The sequence below is a fragment of the Rana temporaria genome, chromosome 1 (assembly GCF_905171775.1).
Source record: "Rana temporaria chromosome 1, aRanTem1.1, whole genome shotgun sequence".
In the NCBI taxonomy this organism is placed as follows: domain Eukaryota; kingdom Metazoa; phylum Chordata; class Amphibia; order Anura; family Ranidae; genus Rana; species Rana temporaria.
In genome coordinates this window covers 641349133-641371964 of record NC_053489.1, presented here as the reverse complement: position 1 = coordinate 641371964, position 22832 = coordinate 641349133, and the positions used below count along the sequence as shown (strand labels likewise).

General features: G+C 46.2%; 2 gene segments (V, D, J or C); both read left to right on the top strand.

Annotated features, from left to right (window-relative positions):
• The first annotated feature begins 1179 nt into the window (after window positions 1–1179).
• Window positions 1180–1955, top strand: LOC120924484. The segment is given in 2 exon segments: window positions 1180–1315; window positions 1421–1955. Coding segments are annotated over 2 exon segments (453 nt in total).
• A 12647-nt stretch (window positions 1956–14602) lies between these two features.
• LOC120924489 lies at window positions 14603–15184 on the top strand. The segment is given in 2 exon segments: window positions 14603–14714; window positions 14832–15184. Coding segments are annotated over 2 exon segments (387 nt in total).
• Window positions 15185–22832: the final 7648 nt, after the last annotated feature.

Below are 22832 nucleotides of genomic sequence, written 5' to 3'. Positions count from 1 at the left end.
CGTAAGTTGTACGTACGGCGTAAAGTTATGCCCCATAAAGGAGGTGTCACTCAGCAGCATCAATGCAAAGGGCTGCACCAGGGAACACAAGCTGGCGTATTTTATGTAGTTTACGTTGGACGTGAATATGACTAGGCGTAGGTTACGTTCACGCCGTAGGTAGTGATCCGGCGTATCTTAGGCAGTTGTTCTGACGTGATTGTGAGCATGCGCACTGAGATGCACCCACGGGACGGCGCATGTGCCGTTCATTATACGTATCTGTCTGGCGCTCGGCCCATCATTTGCATGGGGTCACGCCTCATTTGCATGGCTCACGGCCACTTCCACCTACGCCGGCTTACGCCTAGGAAACCCAGCGCAGTTTTGGGAGGAAGTGCTTTGTGAATTCCATGCTTGCCTCTCCGCGCTGCGTCGGCGTAGTGTAAAGGAAATACGCTACGGCGGCATAAATGTGCGCCGCTGTTTGTGAATCCGGGCCTATCAGAATAAATTCTGACCGTGCCAAAACGCGGTGACGTAAAACACTACGACGAGCTGAGAAAAATTTAAGTTCAATTCTTCCGAGCTTGATTCTGAGCATGCATGGATTTTTCTCCGATGGAGTTCCACACAGACGATCGGAATTTACTATCGGTTTTTCTTTCATCGGAAAATTTTAAAACATGTTCTATTTTTTTACACCGATGGAAAAAATGTCAGATGGGGCCCACACACGATCGGTTTCTCCGATGAAAAAAGTGCATCGGACATTTTTCATCGGAAAAAAACGATCGTGTGTACACGGCACAATAGAATCCCGAGGTGTGGAGATGATATGGAGTGCAGGGAATAGAACAATCAGGAATTTATAAATGCTGCAAAATGTGATCCCCGATCCTCTCATTGGAATGTTAATGAAGAAGAAACAAACATTTCTAAATCCCGAGTCGGAGAATAGAATCACAGAAATATGTTTTATTTATACATTGTATTCATTGGCAGCTCCACCCAGGTATAGTTCAGGGTTTTCTGCCTTTTTACATCACAGAATATTCATTGAATATTGTCGCTGACATTGATCTATTGTACATTGGTGATCATCATTGTGGGCACATGAGGTGTAAGACATGAAATCTAGATGATTTGCATTGTATAATTTGCATGTTTCCTGTCCCCCATATGTGATGTCGGGGGGTTCCCCTCTAATGATTGCAGCTGTTATATAGGAGACATTGTACAGGTGACATCTCAGTAGTCTGTGTGTGTCAGTGCAGAGACATCAAGATGGCTTCTCAGGGGGTTCTGCTGCCTCTCATACTGCTTTATATTCAGGGTGAGACTTCAATACAAATACAAATGATAGAAATGTGGAAAAAATATAATTATTTTGCTGTTTATACAGAAATTATTATTTGAAAATTATTATTTTCATCCTCAGGATCCTGGGCAGATATTACACTGACACAGACTCCGAATGAGATCACTGCAACTCCAGGACAGACAGTCACCGTCTCATGTAAATGCAGTTCTGGTGTCTACACCAGCAGCTTACACTGGTACCAGCAGAAATCAGGACAGCGTCCAACACTGATTATCAGGGGTACAAGCAATCTTCAGTCTGGAATCCCAGCCAGGTTCAGTGGATCTTCATCTGGATCTGTATTACCAACAGATTTCACTCTTAAAATCAGCGACATAAAGGAAGAAGATATTGCAGTTTATTACTGTCAGCAGAGTTATGATTCCTCCTCACACAGTGATACAGAGCCGTACAAAAACCTCCTTCCTCTATTTCTTCTACTTACAATGAACAATGTATCTTGTATAGAAAAGGCTCCATAGTCTGTGTCTGTCACTCCAACAGACATCCAAATGGGTTTTCAGGTATTCTTCTGTTCTGTCATTTTGCTTTATAATCTGGGTGAGAGTTTTGTAGGGTGATAAAGTATAAGGTACAGTAATGCCGCGTACAGACGGTCGTTTTTTGTGATAGAAAAAAACGACGTTTTATGTGATGAAAAAAAACGACGTTTTTGAAACATTTTTAAAAATGATGTAGCATACACATCATCGTTTTTTCAAAATGCTCTAGCAAAGCGCGGTTACGTTCAGCACGTACGACGGCACTCTGTTCCATTCAAGCTCGCTTCATAACTTACTTCTGAGCATGCGCGGGTTTAAAAACGTCGTTTTGCCCACACACTATCGTTTTAAATGACACAAAAAACGACGTTTTGAAAAACGACACAAAAAATTCAAGCATGTTCGAATGTTTTTTTTTGGTCGTTTTTCAGAAGACATAAAACGACGTTTTCCCCACACACGGTCATTTTTTTTAATGACGTTTTTAAAAACGAAGTTTTTTTTCATCACAAAAAACGACCGTCTGTATGCCAGGTACACACGAGAGGATTGATCCGCGGATACGGTCCGCCGGACCGTATCCGCAGATAAATCCTCTCGAGGATTTCCGCGGATTTTGATCCGATTGAGTGTACTCACCATCGGATCGAAATCCGCGCCGATATCCCATCGCGATGACGTGTCGCGCCGTCGCCGCGATGATGACGCGGCGACGTGCGCGACGCTGTCATATAAGGAATTCCACGCATGCGTCGAATCATTACGACGCATTGATCCGGTGAGTCTGTACAGACCAGCGGATCAATCCGTTGGGATGGATTCAAGCGGATAGATTTTAAAGCGTGTCTTAAAATTTTTATCCGCTGGAAATCCATCCCAGGGGATAAAAATCCGCGGAAACAGATCCGCTGGATTGTACACACCAGGGGATCTATCCGCTGGAGCCGGTCCGCGGATCAATTCCAGCGGATGGATCCTCTCGTGTGTACGGGGCCTTAGGCCCCATACACACGATAGAATCCATCCGCTGAAATTTATCCGCGGATCGGTTTCAGCGGATCGGCGGATTTATCTGTTGGTCCACTGGAACGTACACACTAGCGCATAAAAATCCCCGCGAACCAGAACGTATGCAACGTAAACCTCGTAAGACGTCACTATAAAGGGGAAGACCAAAGTCAACGGCGCCGCCCTCTGTTCCGCTTTTGCTAGTTCCGTGTTTCCGCGTGCTAGTGAAGGTTTGGTTAGAGCCGATTCGTGCTTTTCAGTCTCCGCGTTTTAACAGTAGGTATTCTCGGGTTCAGTGCGTTTGCTTGCGGGTTCGCAGTTGGCATTCGGGCACAGGCTTTCAGCACGTTTCTGCGTACTGTGCGCTCGTATCTGTTTGTCGTGCGGGCTTAGCAGGTTGTGCTGGATTTGGGGGTGCTTTATGTTGGAGTGTGTACTTGACTGACCAGCCGGCCGGTTTGAAGCCATGATGGAGCAGCATCGTCGATTCTCGCGAATTGGTGCTGGTTATGGGATTGCTTATGGCCATGTCCAGCGAACCAGTTGTTTGGCCAGGAACAGTGGGAGGAGGCGTTTCTGGGCCAAGAATTGGTTGCGCCAGCGTGACCAGTTTTCTCATATGCCTCTGCTTAGGGAACTCCAGGAGAATAATCCTAATGACTTTAGGAATTTTCTCTGCATGACGGACCCCGTATTCAACCGTCTGCTGGATCTTCTGTCCCCCTATATCACGAGGCAGGACACTGTGATGCGCCAAGCCATCACGGCCGAGCAGAGGCTTATTGCCACGTTGCGGTACCTGTCGACTGGGAGGAGCCTGCAGGACCTCAAGTTCTCGACAGGCATCTCTCCGCAGTCGCTTGGGGTCATCATACCGGAGACGTGTACTGCCATCATCAGAGTTCTGCAGGAGGAGTATCTTAAGGTAAGTTTCCTCATGTTAACATCACAATGTTTTTTTTTAAAATGTGTGAGAAAGTCTAATATTTTTTTATTCCCTAATAACCATGAGATTGTAATCTGCTGTGTGTGGGATGTTCCCCTTTCTCCCCATGCATGTTGTTATCCTTTACATGTTTGTTTTGGGCCTACCTGCATATTTTGTCCTTACCCACCATAAACCTGTCCAGCATGCTTTCCTAGGGCCAAACCCACCTAGCCATTTTTTGGGTGATTTTTTGGCTAATCCATTGTAGCTCTGCCCCCCCCCCTCCTCCTCCCCCCCGAAAATTGTTTCTTGCTCTATCATCAGAGGGATGTGGAGTCTGATAATTAAGTGGGCCTATATTTTTGAACATAAATACTCACTTCACAATGCTTGTAGGAAATGTGAATCCTGTTGTTGATGTTGCACAATGATGGTTTTTGTATTTTGTTTGCAATGTTTATCTGACAAAGTACTACTAATTTGTATTTTGTTTGTCCCCACAGCTACCCTCCACACCACAGGAATGGCAGTCTGTGGCTTCCCAATTTGCCCAGCGGTGGGATTTCCCGAACTGCGGTGGAGCAATAGATGGGAAACACGTCCGCATAGTGCCCCCACCCCACTCGGGGTCCTACTATTATAACTACAAAGGTTATCATAGTTACATAGTTACATAGTTACATAGTTAGTCAGGTTGAAAAAAGACACAAGTCCATCCAGTTCAACCACAAAAAAACAAAAAAACAAAAAAACAAAATAAAAAACACAGTAAAATCCTATACACCCAACTCCATACCCACAGTTGATCATAGTATTGTGTTGATGGTGGTGGTGTCGGCACAGTATGAGTTTCTATATGTGGACGTGGGGAAGAACGGCCGGCTGTCAGATGGGGGAGTGTTCTCACGGACTGAATTCTACGATCGTCTACAAACTGGTGGTCTGGCATTGCCACCAGATGAAGATAATGTGGAAGGACTTCCGTTTGTGTTCCTAGCGGACGAAGCTTTCGGGCTTGGACCTCACCTCATGCAGCCTTTTCCCCAGAGGACCCTCACCTCAGAGAGGAGGGTGTTCAATTATCGGTTGTCCAGGGCTCGGAGGGTAGTCGAGAATGCCTTTGGGATTCTCTCCAACCGGTCCTGCCTTTTCCTGACAGCGATACACTTGGCGGAATATAAATTGAACACCATTGTATTTGCCTGCTGCAGTTTGCACAACTTTTTACGCAGGCACTCCCAGACGTACCTACCCGACAGCGTTTCTGAGGCAAGACTACTCTCAGATCCTCTCCCTGGGCTGGACACTGGTCGCGCTGGCTTTGCCACCCAATCAGCTCGTGAGGTACGCAACAAATATGTTGAGTACTTCATGGGTCGGGGGGCCATTGCTATGCCAGATCATATTTCTTTCTAATTCGGCCCCCCCAAGAAAGAAATATTCACAGAACTAATAAATAATTAACCATTGGACTTTATACAGTTGTTTGTCATTACTGCTTTTTCTCTTTTTATCTGTCTTCCTGCTTCTCACCAAAAATAGTGCACTTCTAGTGCCAAATGTAGGGTTCAGGTTTTAGTAAATAAACACAATTGCACATTATTCACTCATCTCCAAACTGGTTATTCAGCATATAAAAGACTAAAGCCACTAATTTTTAGGATTTTTGAAAAGCTTTTTTTATTTTCAGCTTTTTAATTTTCCTTGATTTTTCTAAATATTTTTAGGAATAAACATGCCAACATTTTTAGTTTGCAAGGCTTTTAATTTTTGGTTTTGTGTTTTTTTTCATATTTTTTTTTTTGTCCAAACAATGTTTTTTTAATTTTTTGGTGTTCACAAACAATGTAGTACAATTGTACCATTTTTCACACAAATATTCTATTTACCAACTGTAAACTTAACCAAATGTTTATTTTGTCTTATTTTTTTATATTTTTTTTTCCCAAAATATGTTTGAGATTTTTGATCTCTTTATTTTTTCCCAATTTTTTTTTTGTAATTATTTTCAAAAATATTGCTAACATTTTTTGAATATATTTGTTAACCACATTTTTTTATTTTTTAATATTTTTTTTGTAAAATTTTTAGAAAATTTTGAATAATTATTTTCTATTTTTTTTTTTATTAAAAAAAAAAAAGATTGGTAACATTTTTTGGATAGATTTGTTACCCAATTTTTTTTTTAAATAATTTTTTTTTTAAATTTTTATTTTTAAATTTTTTTGGATTTTTCAGGCTTGTTGGTTGTAAGCCATTTTTTTGCTAGAAAAAATATAACATGTCCAAAAAATTTTAAAGACAAATGTGTCACTTTTACATTCACAATAACAGTCATGGTGTGATTTCACACCGGAACACGCCAAAATTTGAAGATGCACACATTCAGTGCAATTCGCCAAATGTCAGTTCTACAACATAGAAACACAGACAAAGGGCGACATGTGCTATCTGCCATCATGGGTGATCAATGTCTGTGTTTTGTGGGAGCAAACCCTTCCTCGAAAACTACTTGAGAATCGAGGAGGGGGTTGTACCCACAAAGCACAGATATTCAATATTCTGTGATGGCAGATAGCACATGTTGACACACTGTGTGTGCATCTTCAAATTTTGCGTGTTGCTGAGTCAAAAATTAAAACAGGTTGGGGGATGGGTGGGGGGGGGGGGGTGTTTAGTCTTTGACACGGCCCATCATGTCAATTATGTTTTTATAGTTTTGTTCTATAATCTGCATTCTTTGCCGCATAGTGTCCAGCTCGGTGCAGCACTCCACAATTACATTTCTCACATTATGTTCCATGAGAACCATCTGTTGCCGCATATTCTCCATTTCACTGCTGCACTCCATCACTTGCTGGATAATTATTCCCGCACTTGCGCGAGAAAAATGCGGAGCAGCATCTTCATCCCCTACAAAATTAATCAAAAATATAAAATTAACAATTTTACCGGCCTATCTACATCTAGGGTTGCCACCTCATCCCTTTAAACCAGAACACATATTAATTACACAGGTTCTGTGGCTGATTAAAAGGTGGTAATTTAACTCACCTGGTGCCATATCTGCATTACATTAGCCACAGAACATGTGTAATCCATATGTGTTCGGGATTAAAGGGATGAGGTGGCAACCCTATCTACATCTGTTTTGCCCTATAAAGCTGGGGTGACACTGACCTGATGTTGTGCGAATTTCCTCCTCCTCCACCACTTCTCCATCTTCAATAACTCCTCCTTCTTGAACCACTTCCCCCTCATCCTCCACGACTCCTCCTTCTTCTTCTTCCACCAATCCACCATCTTCAAATTCGCACAACTCATCTTCTTCAAATTCATCTTCATCCTCCACAACTACCAAATTTAAAATTACTCCATCCTCCTCTCTTCCTTCCTCCTCTCTTCCTTCCACCTCCTCCTCCACATCCTCCTCTCTTCCTTCCTCCTCCTCCTCCACATCCTCCTGTCTTCCTTCCTCCTCCTCCTCCACATCCTCCTCTCTTCCTTCCTCCTCCTCCTCCACATCCTCCTATCTTCCTTCCTCCTCCTCCTCCACATCCTCCTCTCTTCCTTCCTCCTCCTCCACATGGCTAGATGGCAGATTCCGGGCGTGTCTGGCCCTCTCTGCCTCCTCGAAATTCTGGCGTCTTCTTTCCCCTATAAATAACACAAAAACAAAAGGTATACTCATCAGCACACAGATATTGTAGAGCAGAAATCGCACACATTGCATAGAAGTTTAGAGGCTTTAATTGATTTTTTTTTGGTGTCTTATCACCCCAAACCTACATTTTTGGATGACTTCTAGGCCAAGCTCTGATTCAGTCCCTTTTTAGCGAAGTGACACACATGGATGTCCCCCCTTAAAATTTTGAGCTGAGACCATACAAATTTTAGTGTAATATTTTGGGGGAGACACAGCTGCTCTGGATTACAGATATGAAAACACCTGCTTAGTAGCACTGTTTGCATTTCCCATTCTAGGATTCAAATTTTAGAAAAATATATTTTTACACAATGTTTACAAACAATGTTTTTGGCCAGAGAGGCATGTCCAGGTGTGTTGTTCCTGGGCCAACATCGTATTTGTGAGAAGCAATCTGATGTGAACAAGGTTTCCTATTAACACTCGTTGGCCAAGCACTTACTTTTTTTGAGGATTTTTTTTATTTTCTTCAATTGATGTGGCTCAGGGAGTTTCAAGTCGGACCACCGCTTCCGTAGCTGCTCCTTGGACCTGGTGATCCCGACCATCCTCTGCATTATCCTTGCCACCTTCTCCATAATTTTCCCCTTCCTGCGGTTTGGGGTCTTGTATGGCCCATATTGCCCATCATAGTCCTTCCTCCGCATTATTTCTACCAGCTCCACCATTTCGTCCAAAGACATATTAGTGGCCTTATATCGTTTTGGCCGGGATCGCGACGTTCCTGCCTCTGTCACTTCACTTGCGGCCTGAGAGCTCCGTGCACGCTTGTGTGACATCGCCATCTTTCCTTCCCACAGAGATTAGGGGTGTGGAAAAGAGGAAATGTCCCGTCATGGGCGGGGACGAGGGCGGCTGTTCATGCATACGCGGAGTGTAGAGAATGAATAAGACGTGATTACGTAGGTTACGTGGAGATTATTCGCTCGTTTCACAGAAGTAACATAGTTCACGCCATATTTTTTGAGTTAACATTGATTAGGGGGCATGGCAAAGGTGACAAAGGCGGTGTGTCTGTCACGCACACGCGGAGTCTATTAAAGGGAACCTACGTGATTATGTAGCTTACGCGGAGATTAGTAGAACATTTGACAGAAGTTACACAGTTAACGCCATATTTTTTGAGTTAACATTGATTAGGGGGCATGGCAAAGGTGACGAAGGCGGTGTGTCACGCACACGCGGAGTGTATAAAAGGGAACCGACGTGATTACGTAGGTTACACGGAGATTATTTCATCGTGCTTCACGAGGAGCTAGAGATAATAAGGTAAGAAATTACAACATGGGATCAGCAGAGGCCTAGAAACTTGAGAGCCATGGGATTGGGGTTTTGTCTGTTGTTTGCACCCTTTTAACGCTACTTATGTTTCTTGTGTCCCCAAAACGGTATTTACTTCTCACAATGCTTTCACACATCACTTAAATCTAGATGTGAAGAATGCTCTACCTATTTGTAATTTTTGCCAGGTGTATTGTGATCATGCAAGTATTGTTCTGTGTTGGTTGGCCAGAGGTTATTAGGAAGTGTATTTATATGTCAGGAATGATGAGGGGCATGCTAGGTACACATGAAATAGTGCCTTGAGGAATGGTCAAAATAGTAAAAATTGTGGATGGTTCTAGATTACACGTATTTAGCAAACTTATTTCAAAAAGGGTCTGCATGTGAACTCATTTTTGGTCACAACAATGGGGCAGAGCTGGCCAGCATTTTAGCTGCAGGAGACACTGTGTTTGCATAGTACTTGATAAATATGGGGCCACATATTATTACAATGAGAATGCTGTGCATTTTTTAATGCTTATTTATTTTTGTTTTAACAGTGTTAAGCTTGAAATTTGACAAAGCAAAGTCTAATAAACCATGGAACAGATCGTGGGGAAAGAAATTATTTCTCGCCTTATAGAAAAATTTAGGGAAATGCCCCTACTTTGGGATACAAGACATCCCCACTATTCGAAGCGGGACCGACGAACGGCAGCACTTGATGAGATTGCTACATATATGCAGACATGGGTTCCCGGCTGCACAGGCCAGATGGTCAAGAAGAAAATGAACACCCTGAGGGCCGCATACCGAACCAAAAGAAGAGAACTACGTGAACAAAGATCAGGAGCAGCAGCAAGCGAGTCCACGGAGCCCAGTCTGTGGTACTACCAAGAGCTTGAGTTTTTGGGGGATCAAATGGAGGGCCGGCAATCAATGTCAAGCCTTCCTTCCAGCCGGCATCGCATCAGACCTTCCACGGATCACCACAGCCAGGAGGAGTACGGTGAGGGGCTGGCTGGCATGCATCAAAATCTGCGACTCTCCACTTCTTCTGAGGTAGAGTATTTTTCTAATTTTTTTTGGGCTGCTAATTATTGTTTGTTTATTGAGTTGATATTGTAATCCCAAAACCAAAAATGGCCTAGAAAAGTCATGGGCATAAAAATAGGGGTCATGGATGCCAAGTGCAGGGATCAGAAGGAGAGTCTATTCAAGTTTAAAGTAAGATAAAACAAACCAGTCTAGAGCATGAAAATGTGTTTGATTTGCTTGTGCCAAATTGTAAAACATGTCCCTTTTTTTGCCACAGGAAGAAGTGAGCAGCCATGAGTTTTCGGCTACTGATGCGGAGATGCATGCCAGCCAGGAGGAAGGGGTCAGTGGCAGCCAGGAGGAGGAGGCCGGGCCCAGCACCAGTCAGCAGGGCCCCAGGCCCAGGGTCAGCACCACCAGGCAAGTCCCTCCCCCCGGGTCAGGCAAGCAGGCCTAATGAGGCGTAGGAGGCAAGTGGAGGATGAGAGCCTCGAGATGATAAGGGAGGCTAGCGCCTTAATGAGGGCCCCCCTCAACCCCACTGAGGCCTACAGTGCCTACGTGGCACACGAAATGTCACAAGCGGGGGAGGCCGATCAGAGGCGTGCCAAGGACCTGTTTAACCAGGTCCTTTTATGGATGTACCAGGGCTGGCTGACCAATGACACTGAGCTGAGTGACCCGGCCCATCCTGCCCAACACCTGCTAACTCCTCCTGCTGCCACATCATCCCCACCTGCAAGGGGCCGTGGATGGGTCCGTGGAAGATCTGCTGCAATGCAGGCTGCAAGGAGGGTTACAAGGAACAGGAGAAGATGATTCTCAGCCTTCCATTTGATCCCCCAAAAACTTTGGTCTTTTTGGACTACCACAGCCTGGGCTCCATTGGCTCACTTGCTGCTGCTCCTGGTTTTTGTTTTTGTGGTTGTTCTTTTTAGTTCTCGGTATGTGGTCCTCAAGGTTTGCCATTTTCTCCTTGACTATGTTGCCTGTGCAGTCTGGAACACAAGTCTGCATGTATGTTGCTATCTCATCAAGTGCTGCCGTTCTAGGTAATTTATTTTTGTTTATGGACAAAATAAATGGTTATTTTATTTACTGAAATACCTTGTCTATTGTGTTTTAATACTGTGGTGATTAGGCATGAAACATTTTAGCAAATAATATCTGTCATTTAGAAAGGACACCAACTCCTTGGGGGGGGGGGGGGGGGTACATTTGGCGTACCAACTTGGTAAAACAAAAAAGGAAAAACACACGCCAAAATAAAATGGTGACATAACTTGACAAAAAAAAAAAAAAATGTGCAAGAAAAAACAATGGTGACATAACTTGACAAAAAAAAAAAAAAAATGTGCAAGAAAAAACAATGGTGACATAACTTGCACAAAAAAGAAAAAAAAAAGAAAAAAAAAGAAACAACATTAAATAAAAAAAAAGAAAAAGAAACATAGACATGTGGAGGACAAAAAGAAAGTTCCAACATCTGGATAGATAGCATCAGCAAGAGAACGGGTTTATTCTAGCAAGAGAACGCCGAAAAAAAAAGAGGCAATAAACGACACACTAGATATTTAAAAGGACGAATGTGCCATATCACAAACAAACGAGAGTTTTACCTGAACGAGTGCTCCCATCCCCTTATTTTGTCTGAGCATGCGCGGGGTTTTTATCCGCGGATATTGTGTACTAACCAATGGATCTGTCCGTCGGATAGATTCGCAGCGGATAGATTTGTTTAGCATGTCAGCAAATATTCGATCTGCTGAAAAGCGAGTCGACGGATAAATATCCGCGGAAACAGATCCGCTGGAGTGTACACACCATAGGATCTATCCGCTGAAACCCATTCGCTGGGATTTTTCAGCGGATGGATTCTATCGTGTGTATGGGGCCTAATGGGAGCCCACAAATTGAGCTTTCTTTTGGTGGTATTTGATCACCTCTGCGTTTTTTATTTTTTGCGCTATAAACAAAAGAAGAGCGACAATTTTGAAAAAAATGCAATATTTTTACTTTTTGCTATAATAAATATCCCCCAAAAATATATAAAGAAACGTTTTTTTTTCCTCAGTTTAGGCCGATACGCATTCTTCTACATATTTTTGTTAAAAAAATCTCAATAGGCGCTTATTGATTGGTTTGCGCAAAAGTTATAGCGTTTACAAAATAGGGGATAGTTTTATGGCATTTTTATTAATAATTTTTTTTTTTACTAGTAATGGCGGCGGTCAACGATTTTTATCGCTACTGCGACATTATGGTGGACACTTTTGATACCTTTTTGGGACCATTGTCATTTTTACTACGATCAGTGCTATAAAAATGCACTGATTACTGTAAAAATGACACTGGCAAGTGAAGGGGTTAACCACTAGGTGGCGCTGTAGGGGTTAAGTGTACCATGAGGAGTGGTTCTTACTGTAGGGAGGCGTGGCTACACGTGACACGTCACTGATTGTTGTTCCCGATGACAGAGAACACGATCAGTGACAGTGTCACTAGGCAGAACGGGGAGATGTTGTTATTACACACAACATCTCCTCGTTCTTCAGCTCTGTGACCCGATCACGGGACACCGGTGGCAATCGGGTCCGCGGTTCCCGCAGGGGCGGTCACAGAGCTCACGACAGGGTCGCAAACGCGCCACCGGTGGCGTGCGTGCAACCACACGGACGCAATTTAAAGGGGACGTACCTGTATGCCCATATGTCTGTCTGTGCCATTCTTTCGACACGCTGGTTAGGGTGCCCACGTGTCCCGGGTTGCCCGGGACTGTCCCGCAATTGACATGTCTGTCCTGGGTCCAGGGCACCTTCATTCCGGGACAATACAATGTCCTGGAATGAAATAGAGGACACAGCCACCCCCTAATAACTAATAACTACATTTCTGAAACTGGTTGCTAGGGCCAGCACCTGCCTGGCATCTTGCAACCAGTGACAATTTACTCTCAGACAGTGAGACCGGGAGCGAGGCCTGTGCCTAGTGCAGCACTGCTGTCACCACCTACCTCGGCGGCTCCTCCTTCTCCGGCACCCAACAGCAAAAGCAGCAGGAACTGGTGTGGTCTTCACTCTCCAGAACAGAATCTTGGGGGGACCCCCCGACAGAGAAAGGAAGAGGAGAGGAGGAAGTAGAATGTGGAAGTAAAAGTGACACATGGTGAGTAGGGTTGCCACATATGGTGACCACGTGTCCTGGATTGCCTGGGACAGTCCCGCATTTTGCAGGTCTGTCCCGGGTACCTTTATTCCAGGACAATACAGTGTCCCGGAATTAAACTGACACTACCAGTGGCGGTTTGTCCATAGAGGGCGCTGGAGCGCCGCCCCCTCTGGCTCTCACCGCCACTGAGTCTAATAACATAATCACGAATCTATGTTATTATCGCCGCTGCCGCTGTTCTATTCAGATGGTCGGCGCTCATGTCCGGCCATCTGAATAACGGCAGCTGGTTGGCTGTACGGAAGTGCCTATCAGAGCCAACGACTTTTCCAAGTACAGCCCTCGGGTCCCGGAAGCTTATACAAAGAACGCATTAGGGATGCGCTCCTTGGATAAGACTGCCAATCAGGTTCACCGGTTCTGGTTACCGGTAACCTGATTGGCTGAAGCGACATCGAGGGCGGGACTAGGGAGAAGACATCGAGGGAGCGTGGAGAGAGGATGTCTGACCCGAGAAAGGTAAGTGCCGGGAGACAGGGGGGCGACAATTGATGGGCACAGTGGCGACAATGACATGGCACAGTGGCGAGTGCGACAATTGATGGGCACAGTGGCGACAATGGCATGGTACAGTGGCTGCGTTTGGCATGGCACAGTGGCGACAATTGATGGGTACAGTGATGACAATGGCATGGCACAGTGGCAACAATAGCATGGCACAGTGGCGACAATGGCATGGCACAGTGGCTGCATTTGGCATGGCACAGAGGCGACAATTGATGGCACAGTGGCTGCGTTTGGCATGGCACAGTGGTGACAATTGATGGGCACAGTGGCGACAATGGCATGGCACAGTGGTGACAATTGATGGCACAGTGACTGCGTTTGGCATGGCACAGTGGCGACAATTGATGACACAGTGGCTGTGTTTGATGGCATGGCACAGTGGCGACAATTTTAATGGCACAGTGGCTACGTTTGATAGCATGGCACAGTGGCAACAATTTTATGGCACAGTGGCGACAATTTTATGGCACAGTGGCCACGTTTGATGGGCACAGTGGGGGCAATTGATGGGTACAGTGAGGCTGCAATTGATGTTTTTTTTTTTTTTCATTTGTTTGCGCCCCCTCAAAAATTTTGAGCACCAGCCGCCACTGGACACTACCATTCCCCGGGCCGATCTGATGGGCCCCAAAAAAGGCTGCCACATCACTGCTTTACTCACTGACAGTACTTGTCCTGACTGGGAATGTCTGGAGGAGCACAATCCCCGCCCCCTGCTTGTGATTGGAGAAATCATAAATCCTGCCTCTTGTGTCCAATCCCTGTGCTGTGATTCGTTCCAGCACAAGCTGATTTTTGGGAAGGAGGGTGTCCCTGAATGGTAGTTTGGAAATGTGGTCACCCTAGCGCTGGTCCATAAGTGGTTAATATTCAAACGTTTATATTAATTGGAAAAAAAAGTAATTGAATGCACATGGAGTGCAAGGTTTTATTCTGTTGGGCTTCACTGAGCTGAAAAAAATTATTTGTATCTTCAGTCTCAGGCAGGTGACAGCCGACCACAGAATTTGTATGTTTCCTTCTCCCCGGTATTTGCATACACAGTGTGTGGGGGGACACCTCCCCTGTCACTCTCTCTATATATCTCATTGTACAGGAGACGTCTTCTAGTTTGGATCTGACCCTCCAGAAACATCAAGATGATTTCTCCCAGTTATCTGCTGGCTGTCATCTTCATTTCTATTCAGGGTGAGAGATGAGGCTCCTTCCATCATCCTCTGCACATACATCTATACATTGTACAATAAATACACACATCAGGATTGATAGGAAATCAATAATCAATATGTCTCTTCCCATCCTCAGGATCCTGTGGAGAGATTGTGATGACTCAGACTCCGGATTCTAGCTCTGTGTCCCCGGGACAGACAGTCACCATCACATGTACATCCAGTACTGACCTAACTAAACATAATTTGATTAGAGCTAGGTATATTAGCTATTTAGCCTGGTACCAACAAAAGTCCCAACAACCTCCAAAGCTTCTTATCTATCAGGCCAGCACTCGGCAATCCGGGATCCCGGACAGGTTCAGTGGTTCAGGATCTGGAACTGAATTTAAACTAACTATCTCCAGAATGACTGAAGATGATGAAGCGAGGTATTATTGTCAGCAGTATCTCTCCAACCCTCTCACACGGTGATACAGAGCCGTACAAAAACCCCCTTCCTCTTTTAAGTAACACAGATCCATCATCCATTTGGGTTAATGTAACAAACTAAAGTTAAAGTGGAGTTCCACCCATTTTTTTATGTTTGTCTGTGCTGCATGCCCTCATCTCATAGGGCCAGATTCTCAAAGGCGTTACGACGGCGCAACACCATTAGCGCCGTCGTAACTCCTCATCTGGCCCCGGGTATCTATGCGACTGATTCTTAGAAACAGTTGCGCATAGATAACCATTAGATCTGACATGCGTAAGGCTGTTACGCTGTCAGATCTTAAAAGTATTTTTTTTTCCCGCCGCTAGGTGTCGCATCGTCGTTTTCCCCGTCGTCTATGCAAATGAGGTAAGTACGCGAGATTCCCGAACCTACGCGCGTCCGACGCTGAGAATTTACGTTGTTTCCGTAGCGTACGCGACGCGTAAGGTTGCCCCTGCTATTAGCAGGGGCAACCAATGTTAACTATGGCCGTCGTTCCCGCGTCGAAGTTTAAAAAAAATATGTCGTTTGCGTAAGACGTCCGTGAATGGCGCTGGACGCCATTTACGTAAACGTCTAAGCAAATGACGTCAGGGCGACGTCATTTAGCGCAATGCACGTCGGGTAATTTACCCGATGGAGCATGCGCAGTACGCTCGGCGCGGGAGCGCGCCTAATTTAAATGGTGCCCGCCCCATTTGAATTGGGTGGGCTTGCGCCAAGCGAATTAACGATACACCGCCGCAAGTTTACAGGTAAGTGTTCTGAGAATCAGGATGTAAACCTGTAAACCTGCGGCGGTGTAGCGTACAGCACATACATTACGCTGCCCAGGAGCAACGTTAATGTATGAGAATCTGGCCCATAGTGTTCAGAATGGACAACTTTTATTTATTTTGTTGCTTGTAAATACCTTTATTTTGTAGTCCTTCATTACTTCCTCCTCCTTATTAGCCTAGGCTATTAAGTCACAAGGCTATTCGCAAGGGTTTCTGGGATAGGAATCATGTATCCCAGTAGTCCTTGCAAATAGCCTATTTGCATAGAGAAGGGGCGGCAACTTCCTGTGACACTCCCGTTGCTGTGGAAACCTGTCTGAAACCTATTACATCGCTTGTGCAGCACTGAGCATGTGCGAGATCTGCAAGGCTGAAATCCAGGAAGTCATACAGTCTGGCTTCATGATGTCCACACTTAAGATGGCCACGGTCTATTTCTAGATTATAAACTAACTAAATGCTCTAACAACCTAACAAAACAGACCTTAGTTTACAGACTAACTTTACTAGACTACATTAAGCTTGTGTATTACAGGGGTATTTATATTTAAAAAGTGAAATTGTGGGTGGAACACCCCTTTAAAGGGGTTGTAAATGTAGCATTACCCTCAGTGGAGCTGCTGGATTTTTGGGCGGCGTGTTACCTCTCGGCTCCTCTGAAATTCCTAGGGGTGAATGATGCGTATTGCATGTAGTAGAAGTAAAAGAATGTCCACAACAGGTGCTCTTTGCTGTGCTCTTTATTACCCAGCCGGGTAAAAACAGTAAACTTGTGGTGAGGAAAGTAAAGCTGAAGAAGATAGGAGAATAGCAGATTCAGGCGTAATGATATGAAACAGTCCTGCTCCCAAACGTAACACTTCTCTTCACCACTCCCGCCGGAGTGGGTTTAGTGTACCCGGACAGGCCTCTCTCACTGACCTGGCAGACGGAGTATCACTTGGACAATTATAGGATGAAGTCTCTGCCACAGACCCTCCTTGGTGAACTTGGGAGAAAGTCTCTTCCACAGACCCCTCTCAATGAGCCTCAGAAGATACCTCTGCCACAGGTCCCCTCTGGGTTGAATTCTTGGAGATATGCCTCCTTACTTGTTATGGCTGGATCTCCTTCAACTTGTCGCCCAGGTACCGACCAACAGGTGATCAATCCCTCGGTGTCCGACTACCTCGATCCCCGGTGGTTTGTCCAGGCCCTTTTTCCTTTACAGGTGGCAGGAAAAAAAAATTTAGCCTATAGAACCGCTTTAATTAATTCTATACATTAAGATAAAAAAAACCTTCTGTGTGTAGCAGTCTCCCCAGCACCCATAATACTTGCCTGTGCCCCATCTCTATCCAGTGCTGTCCATGTGTCCCTCAGCCTTTTGGGATTGGTTGAGTCACAGCAGCGGCCACTCTCATGGCTGTCAATTAAAATCAGTCAGCCAATCAAAGGAGAGAGGGAGCGGGGCCGGGTCAGGGCTCTGTGTCTGAATAAATACAGGGAGATGTGACTCGGTTCGGGTGCCCCATAGCAAACTGCTTGCTGTCGGGGCACTCGACAGGAGGGAGGGGCCAGGAGCTGCTCTGTGCAAATCCACTTCAACAGAGCATATGACATATTTGTTATTTAAAAAAACAAAAAAAAATAAAGACTTTACAATCACTTTAAGTTACCTCTAATGATGGTCATCCAAGGTCCAGATGACTGATGTGTAAGGTAACAATCCAAGTTTTATTCATTCTGGATACTCCTGTCAGAGCTGAACTTCTGAAAAGAAGTGGTACTCATACCATTAAGGGATCCTGTTATTTATACTCCTTTTTCTCTCCACTTAACCAGTCATAAAATGCCTTGTATTCTGTTCATCGAATACAAGTAGCTAGATTCACAAAGAGTTAGGCCGGCGTATCAGAAGATACGCCGACCTAACTCGGAATCTGCGCCGTCCTAAGTTTAAGTGTATTCTCAAACAGAGATACACTTGCGCCGTCGTATCTTAGGGTGCAATATTTAGGCTGGCCGCTAGGTGGCTCTTCCATTGAGTTCGGCATAGAATATGTAAATCACTAGATACGCCTATTCACGAACGTACGTGTGCCCGTCGCAGTAAAGATACGCCGTTTCCGTAAGAGATAGGCCGCCTAAAGATAAACATGCCCCCTAGGTGGCGTAGCCAATGTTAAGTATGGCCGTCGTTCCCGCGTCTAAATTTTAAAATTTTACATCGTTTGCGTAAGTCGTCCGTGAATAGGGCTGGACGTAATTTACGTCCACGTCAAAACCAATACGTCCTTGCGGCGTACGTTGCCGCAATGCACACTGGGATATGTACACGGACGACGCATGCGCCATTCGTAAAAAACGTAAATCACGTCAGGTCACCCCCCATTAACATAAAACACGCCCCCTCAGCCTAATTTGAATGAGGCGTGCTTACGCCGGCCCCATTTACGCTACGCCGCCGTAGGCAAGTACTTTGTGAATACAGTACTTGCCTAGCTAACTTACGGCGGCGTAGTGTAAATACGATACGCTACGCCGCCGCAAAGATGCGGCAAGGTACATGAATCTAGCTAAAGATGTTCTGTGAATGGACAAGAGAAGATCCTGGCCCAGATTTAGTAAGCAATTACGCCTGCGTAACCATAGTTACGCAGCGCAATTGCTGAGTTGCGCCGGCGTAACGAGTTCTCCTGATTCAGAGAACTCGTTACGCCGACTGCAGCCTAAAATCTGCGTGGCAAAAGGCTCTTATGCCACGCAGATTTTAGGCTGCATTCTTGCGTTGACCGCTAGGGGGCGCTCCCATTGGGGTCAGCGTATAGTATGCAAATTGCATACTTACGCCGATTCACAATGTTGCGCGGGCCCGGCGTACGCAAGTTACGGAGTTTCCGTACGGCGTCTTTAGCGTAAGGTTGCCCCTTCTAATAGTAGGGGCAGCCAATGCTAAAGTATACCCTCCGTTCCCGCGTCGTGAAATTTGAATTTCACGCCGTTTGCGTAAGTGATACGTGAATGGCGCTGGACGCCATTCACGTTCACTTTGAAGCAAATGACGTCCTTGCTTCTGGATACTCCTGTCAGAGCTGAACTTCTGAAAAGAAGTGGTACTCATACCATTAAGGGATCCTGTTATTTATACTCCTTTTTGTCTCCACTTAACCAGTCATAAAATGCCTTGTATTCTGTTCACTGAATACAAGTAGCTAGTTTCCCGACGGCGCATGTGCTTTACGATCGGCGCGGGAACGCGCCTAATTTAAATGATTCCCGCCCCGGGCGGGATCATTTACATTGCGCGCGCATACACCGGGCAATTTTGCCGGCGCGCCCTCGCAATTTATGGAGCTACTGCTCCGTGAATCGAGGGCAGCGCAAAATATTTGCGGGGGCGCTGGGCAAAATCGTTGCCCTGCGCCTCCGCAAATAGAGCGCAGATCTCTTTGAATCCGGGCCCCTGTCATTTTTGCCATCTGTGCCTCATTGGGGAGATTTCTTTTCACTTCCTGTGTCATAACCAAAAAACAGCAAGTGAGAGGAAATCTATCCAGAGTGAGGCAATCCCTGGTTGTCATCAGAACTAGTATCCCCATTGGAAGATTTTACCTCTATTCCTGTTCTCGAATAAAGTTTTTTTCCTCAGTTTATTCCGATATGCATTCTTCTACATATTTTTGTTAAAAAAATCGCAATAGGCGCTTATTGATTGGTTTGCGCAAAAGTTATAGCGTTTACAAAATAGGGAATCGTTTTATGGCATTTTTATTAATATTTTTTTTTTTACTAGTAATGGTGCCGGTCAACAATTTTTATCGCGACTACATTATGGTGGACACACCGGACACTTTTGATACTGTAAAAACACTGAATGCACTGATTACTGTAAAAACGACACTGGCAAGTGAAGGGGTTAACCACTAGGTGGCGCTGTAGGGGTTAAGTGTACCCTGGGGAGTGGTTCTTACTGTAGGGAGGCGTGGCTACACGTGACACGTCACTGATCGTTATTCCCGATGACAGGGAACACGATCAGTGACAGTGTCACTAGGCAGAACGGGGAGATGTTGTATTTACACACAACATCTCCTCGTTCTTCAGCTCTGTGACCCGATCACGGGGACACCGGTGGCAATCGGGTCCACGGTTCCCGCGGGCGCGGTCACAGAGCTCACGACAGGGTCGCAAACGCTCCACCGGCGGCGTGCGTGCGACCACACGGACGCAATTTAAAGGGGACGTACCTGTATGCCCATATGTCTGTCTGTGCCATTCTGTCAACGTAAATAGGCGTGCGCTGGTTAGGGTGCCCACGTGTCCCGGATTGCCCGGGACTGTCCCGCAATTGACACGTCTGTCCTGGGTCCCGGCACCTTCATTCCGGGACAATACAACGTCCTGGAATGAAATAGAGGACACAGCCACCCCCTATTAACTAATAACTACATTTCTAAAAATGGTTGCTAGGGCCAGCACCTGCCTGGCATCTTGCAACCAGTGACAATTTACTCTCAGACAGTGAGACCGGGAGCGAGGCCTGTGCCTAGTGCAGCACTGCTGTTCCCACCTACCTCGGCGGCTCCTCCTTCTCCGGCACCCAGCGGCAAAAGCAGCACGAACTGGTGTGATCTTCACTCTCCAGATAGTGACTCCACTCCTTTTCTTCTACACATGTGGCTCATGCAGAGGGAGTGACAGCAGCACTGCATCTGGTGGCAGGCTATGGGTGGCAAGCGGCACTGCATCTGGTGGCAAGCGGCACATTCACCTGACAAAAAATCCACCGCCAAATTCCCCATCAACCCCGAGACTACATTTCCCCCCACCCCCTCATCTTTTTTGGGGAAGGTGAGAGAGGGGGTATGTCCCTGAATGGCAGCATGGAAATGTGGTCACCCTTATTCAGACTGATATGTCTGTTAGTAAGTTAGCGATGGTAGGTGGAGTGGGGGGTGGAGAGAGATATTTTGGTGTAGATAAAAGAGGTCCAAGAACAGAATCTTGGGGGGACCCCCGACAGAGAAAGGAAGAGGAGAGGAAAAAGTAGAATGTGGAAGTAAAAGTGACACATGGTGAGTAGGGTTGCCACATAGGGTGACCATGTGTCCTGAATTGCCAGTCCCGCATTTTGCAGGTCTGTCCCGGGTACCTTTATTCCAGGACAATACAGTGTCCCGGAATTAAACTGACACTACCAGTGGCGGTTCGTCCATAGAGGGCGCTGGAGCGCCGCCCCCCTCTGGCTCTCACCGCCACTGAGTCTAATAACATAGATTCATGCATTGCACGAATCTATGTTATTATCGCCGCTGCCGCTGTTCTATTCAGATGGTCGGCGCTCATGTCCGGCCATCTGAATAACGGCAGCTGGTTGGCTGTACGGAAGTGCCTATCAGAGCCAATGGCTCTGATAGGCTTTTCCGAGTACAGCCCTCGGGTCCCGGAAGCTTATACAAGGAACGCACTAGGGATGTGCTCCTTGGATAAGACTGCCAATCAGGTTCACCGGTTCTGGTTACCGGTAACCTGATTGGCTGAAGCGACATCGAGGGCGGGACTAGGGAGAAGACATCGAGGGAGCATGGAGAGAGGATGACTGACCCGAGAAAGGTAAGTGCCGGGAGACAGGGGGGGGGAAGCAATCTGGTGGTTTTTGAGGGGGCACAATGTCATGGCACAGTGGCGACAATGGCATAGCACAGTGGCGACAATTAATGGGCACAGTGGCTGTGTTTGGCATGGCACAGTGGAGACAATTGATGGGCACAGTGGCGACAATGACATGGCACAGTGGCGACAATTGATGGGCACAGTGGCGACAATGGCATGGTACAGTGGCTGCATTTGGCATGGCACAGTGGCAACAATTGATGGGTACAGTGACGACAATGGCATGGCACAGTGGCGACAATAGCATGGCACAGTGGCGACAATGGCATGGCACAGTGGCGACAATGGCATGGCACAGTGGCTGCATTTGGCATGGCACAGTGGCGACAATTGATGGCACAGTGGCTGCGTTTGGAATGGCACAGTGGCGACAATTGATGGGCACAGTGGCGACAATGGCATGGCACAGTGGTGACAATTGATGGCACAGTGGCTGTGTTTGGCATGGCACAGTGGCGACAATTGATGGGCACAGTGGCTGCGTTTGATAGCATGGCACAGTGGCGACAATTTTTGGCACAGTGGCGACAATTTTATGGCACAGTGGCCACGTTTGATGGGCACTGTGGGGGCAATTGATGGGTACAGTGAGGCTGCAATTGATGTTTTTTTTTTTTTCATTTGTTTGCGCCCCCTCACAAATTTTGAGCACCAGCCGCCACTGGACACTACCATTCCCCGGGCCGATTTGATGGGCCCCAAAAAAGGCTGCCACATCACTGCTTTACTCACTGACAGTACTTGTCCTGACTGGGAATGTCTGGAGGAGCACAATCCCCGCCCCCTGCTTGTGATTGGAGAAATCATGAATCCTGCCTCTTGTGTCCAATCACTGTGCTGTGATTCGTTACAGCACAAGCTGATTTTTGGTAGTTTGGAAATGTGGTCACCCTAGCGCTGGTCCATAAGTGGTTAATATTCAAACGACATTGAGGGCGGGACTAGGGAGAAGACATCGAGGGAGCGTGGAGAGAGGATGGCTGACCCGAGAAAGGTAAGTGCCGGGAGACAGGGGGGGAAGCAATCTGGCGGTTTTTGAGGGGGCACAATGTCATGGCACAGTGGCGACAATGGCATAGCACAGTGGCGACAATTAATGGGCACAGTGGCTGTGTTTGGCATGGCACAGTGGCGACAATTGATGGGCACAGTGGCGACAATGACATGGCACAGTGGCGACAATTGATGGGCACAGTGGCGACAATGGCATGGTACAGTGGCTGCGTTT